Source organism: Anguilla rostrata, chromosome 17 (genome assembly GCF_018555375.3).
Source record: "Anguilla rostrata isolate EN2019 chromosome 17, ASM1855537v3, whole genome shotgun sequence".
NCBI lineage: Eukaryota > Metazoa > Chordata > Actinopteri > Anguilliformes > Anguillidae > Anguilla > Anguilla rostrata.
Window position 1 is genome coordinate 919,794 of NC_057949.1, and position 4,023 is coordinate 923,816.

Consider the following 4,023-nt stretch of genomic DNA (forward strand, 5'->3'; position numbering starts at 1 on the left):
TCACTGCATTATAGCGGTGCATTAGAGCACTGCATTAGAGGACTGCATTAGAGCGGTGCATTAGAGCAGTGCATTAGATCACTGCATTATAGCAGCGAATTTAGGCACTGCATTAGAGCAATGCATTAGAGCAGTGCATTAGAGCTCTGTATTAGAGCAGCGCATTAGAGCACTGCATTAGAGCAGCGCATTAGAGCAGTGCATTAAAGCAGTACATTAGAGCAGTGCATTAGAGCAGTGCATTAGCATAGTGCATTAGAGCAGTACATTAGAGCAGCGCATTAGAGCACTGCATTAGAGCAGCGCATTAGAGCACTTCATTAGAGCGCTGCATTATAACAGTGTTTTAGAGCAGCGCATTAGGGCACTGCATTAGAGCAGCGCATTAGCGCAGTGCATTAGAGCACTGCATTAGAGCAGCGCATTAGAGTACTACATTACAGCGGTGCATTAGCGCAGCACATTAGAGCAGCGCATTAGAGTACTGCATTACAGCAGTGCATTAGAGCAGTGTATTAGAGCACAGTTTTAGAGCACTGCATTAGAGCAGTGTATTAGACCACAGTTTTAGAGCACTGCATTAGAGCAGTGCATTTAAGCAGTGCATTAGGGCACAGTTTTAGAGCACTGCATTAGAGCAGCGCATTAGAACACTGCATTAGAGCAGTGCATTAGAGCACTGCATTAGAGCAGTGTATTAGAGCACTGCAGTAGAGTCGTGCATTAGAGCAGTGAATTAGAGCAGCGCATTACATCAGTGTATAAGAGAAGTGCATTACAGCATTAGAGCAGGGCATTAGAGCAGCGCATTAGAGCATGGCATTAGAGCACTGCATTAGAGCAGTGCATTACAGGAACGGAACAGGACTCGGGACTGGACTCGGACGGGGGAACAGGACTCGGGACTGGACTCGGATGGGGGAACAGGACTCGGGACTGGACTCGGACGGGGGAACAGGACTCGGGACTGGACTCGGACGGGGAACACTAGGGGGCAAGGTGCGCGGCTTCGCCTGCGGAACAGCGGCCAGAGCAGGGCGCGGCGGCCCCTGCAGGACAACAGACGGAGCAGGTGGCCTCTCCAGGGCTCTGGACGGCTCTGGAGGCCTCTCCGGGGCTCTGGACGGCTCCGGAGGCCCCCCGGGGCTCGAGGCGGCTCCGGAGGCCTCCCCGGGGCTCGAGGCGCAGGTGAAGCACAAAATTTGGGTGTAGCAGGCGGCAGCCACGGAACGAGGGTCAGAGCAGGCGGCCCCTCCGGGACTTGGGGCTGAGCAGGCGGCCCCTCCGGGACTTGGGGCTGAGCAGGCGGCCCCTCCGGGACTTGGGGTGGAGCAGGCGGCCCCTCTGGGACTTGGGGCGGCTCTGGAGGGCCCTCCGGGGCTCGGGGCAGCTCTGGAAGCCTCTCCGGGGCTCGAGGCGGGTCTGGAGGCCTCTCCGGGGCTCGAGGCGGCTCTGGAGGCCTCTCCGGGGCTCGAGGCGGCTCTGGAGACCTCTCCGGGGCTCGAGGCGGCTCTGGAGGCCTCTCCGGGGCTCGAGGCGGCTCTGGAGACCTCTCCGGGGCTCGAGGCGCGGGTGAAGCACGAACAGTGGGTGGAGCAGGCGGCAGTGGCCCCTGCGGAACAACGGGCGGAGCAGGCGGACCCCCCTGCAGTCTGGGCTGGGCAGGGGACTGGAACACGGACCCCAGCTGTAGGGAACCTGGCTGGGCAGGAGACAGGAACACGGACCCCAGCCATAGGGAACCCGGCTGGGCAGCCGGACGGGACCGGCGGGACCCCCGCGGGCCGGGCCCTGGAAAAATAACCAGCCGAGACCCATCAAAAGATGCAGGGCCGGGATCCGCTGGCTGAGCAGCTGGAGGTCTAGCCGACCGCGAGGCAGCCCGACCACGGCGCCTCCGTGACCGCCCGCCCCGGGCACTGGGAGGCTCAAGGGCGAAAACTGGGTCGAGCTCCCAGTTGCTGGGTGGCGAGTCCTCCGGGTCACTCCACCACCCCGGTGGCATGATAAAATTTTTTTTTAAAAACCTCTGCTGGGTCCAGCACTGGCTGGTTCCTTCTGTCAGGACTCGTGGGGGGTACGGACCCAAAAGCAGAGGGAAAAATCACACGAAACTCAAAAGGATAGATACAAACAAGGACTTTACTACAACAAAAAAAGGGAAACACAAACAGGGAACAGGTAAGGCCACAAAGGGCAAAACAACAAACTCAAAACATTCTTAAGAACAAAAAAACACAGAACAGAACACAGGCATGCAGGCAGGGTACAGGCATGTGGAACACACAGGCAAACACATACAAGAAACACAAGAAGATACATACAGGTCGGAAACAAACACAGGTAGGAAACAAACACAAGGAACCAGCACCCGAGTCAAGGGGACAAAGAACATAAATAGACAGGGGGTAACAAGACACAGGTGAACTCAAAAAACAATCAAACCAGAAAAGGAGGGGATAACAAGACACATGTGGGAACAATGATAGAATAACGAGACAACCAGCAAACCATAATTAGACAGTTGAAAACAATCATACAATTAACAGGGGGGAGCAGGACACAAAACAGAAGTGCCGCCATCTGGCGGCCCAACAAGGGAAACACAGACAGGAAAACACAGAACCATGACAGGCAGTGCATTAGAGCAGCGTATTAGAGCACTGCATTATAGCAGTGCATTAGAGCAGTGTATTAGAGCACAGCATTAGAGCAGTGCATTAGAGCAGTGTATTAGAGCACTGCATTAGAGCAGAGTTTTCCTGCCACTGTACCACGGCACACCGGAGTGCCACCTGGTCAGGTATGTCATGGATAAAAAATACATTCATTTTCAATTGTTCATTGAAAAATGTCCTATTAATCCCATTCTCAAATTCTAAATTATTGTCCTTAAAAATGTACCTGGCTTGGTTAAAACCCCAAAGGGTATTTAGAATGTTGGCATCTGTTCATTGGGAATGTCTGCAACACCAGTGAATGGCAGCTTGCACTGCTCAGTCACTGTTCACTCACTGCTCACCCACTGCTCACTCACTGTTCACTCACTGCTCACTCACTGTTCCCTCACTGCTCACTCGCTGTTCATTCACTGTTTACTCACTGCTCACTCACTGCTCACAAAATCAAAAGAGCACAACTAAATAATGAATTAACCATCTTATAATTAGTTTCACAATAAAACAATCACAGCAAAAAGCAATGCAAAAAGCAAAGATATCAAAAGTATGCACTCAGCACTGCTCTAGACTCATGATCTCTGCTTAATAATAAGGGGAAATAACCATAGTTAGTTTACAGTTCAATATCTGACCCAGCCATTAAGATCAGTCTGCACTGCACTCTCCTTTGTGCTGCTCCGTGCTTGTGCAGCGGCTCCCTGCTCCTCTTCTTTGGCCTGCTGCTCCCTGCCTGTGCTGCTGCTCCCTGCTCCTCTTCCTCGGCCTGCTGCTCCCTGCACCTCTTCTTCCGCCTACTGCTGCCTGCTACTCTTCCTCTGCCTGCTGCTCCCTGCACCTCTTCCTCAACCTGCTGCTCCCTACTCCTCTTCCTCGGCTTGCTGCTCGCTGCTCCTCTTTCTCAGCCTGCTGCTCCCTGCTCCCTTCCTCGTCTTGCTGATTGGTGAATCTCAGTTCTAGTAGCCCCATTTGATGCAGAGTACCCCTTCGTCTCTCAGAGACAACCGTGCTTCTGTGCAGGTATCCAATTATACCTCTGACTTTTTCCACCACAGGTTTGATGACATGAAGGGCCTCCCTTACAATCAGATTCAGGGTGTGAGCAAAGCAAGGAAGGTGTATCCAGCCTGGCTTCCTGATGGCCAGTGTTGTATTGGCAGCATTGTCAGTGGCACAGGCAGCAGCTTTGACAGTGATATTCCAATCCTGGGAAATCCTCAGGGGTTGGGCTGCTTGATTGGCTGCAGTGTGCCTTTCCCTGATCTGAACACAGTCAAGCAGGCATGAGGTCATCCTAAAACCCTGCATGAAATGACGTGTCACAGACATGTAGCAGGATGGTGGC

At 53.3% G+C, this 4,023-nt stretch overlaps 1 protein-coding gene across 1 annotated transcript; it reads right to left on the reverse strand.

Moving 5' to 3' along the window:
- Positions 1–1,221: 1,221 nt before the first annotated feature.
- LOC135243896 (eukaryotic translation initiation factor 3 subunit A-like) lies at positions 1,222–2,002 on the reverse strand. Its single transcript, XM_064316021.1, has 2 exons — positions 1,744–2,002; positions 1,222–1,698 (listed from the first exon to the last, which is right to left on the reverse strand). Exons 1-2 carry the CDS (start codon positions 1,816–1,818, stop codon positions 1,237–1,239), a joined length of 537 nt encoding a protein of 178 aa, XP_064172091.1. The 5' UTR covers positions 1,819–2,002; the 3' UTR covers positions 1,222–1,236.
- Between the last annotated feature and the right edge of the window lie 2,021 nt (positions 2,003–4,023).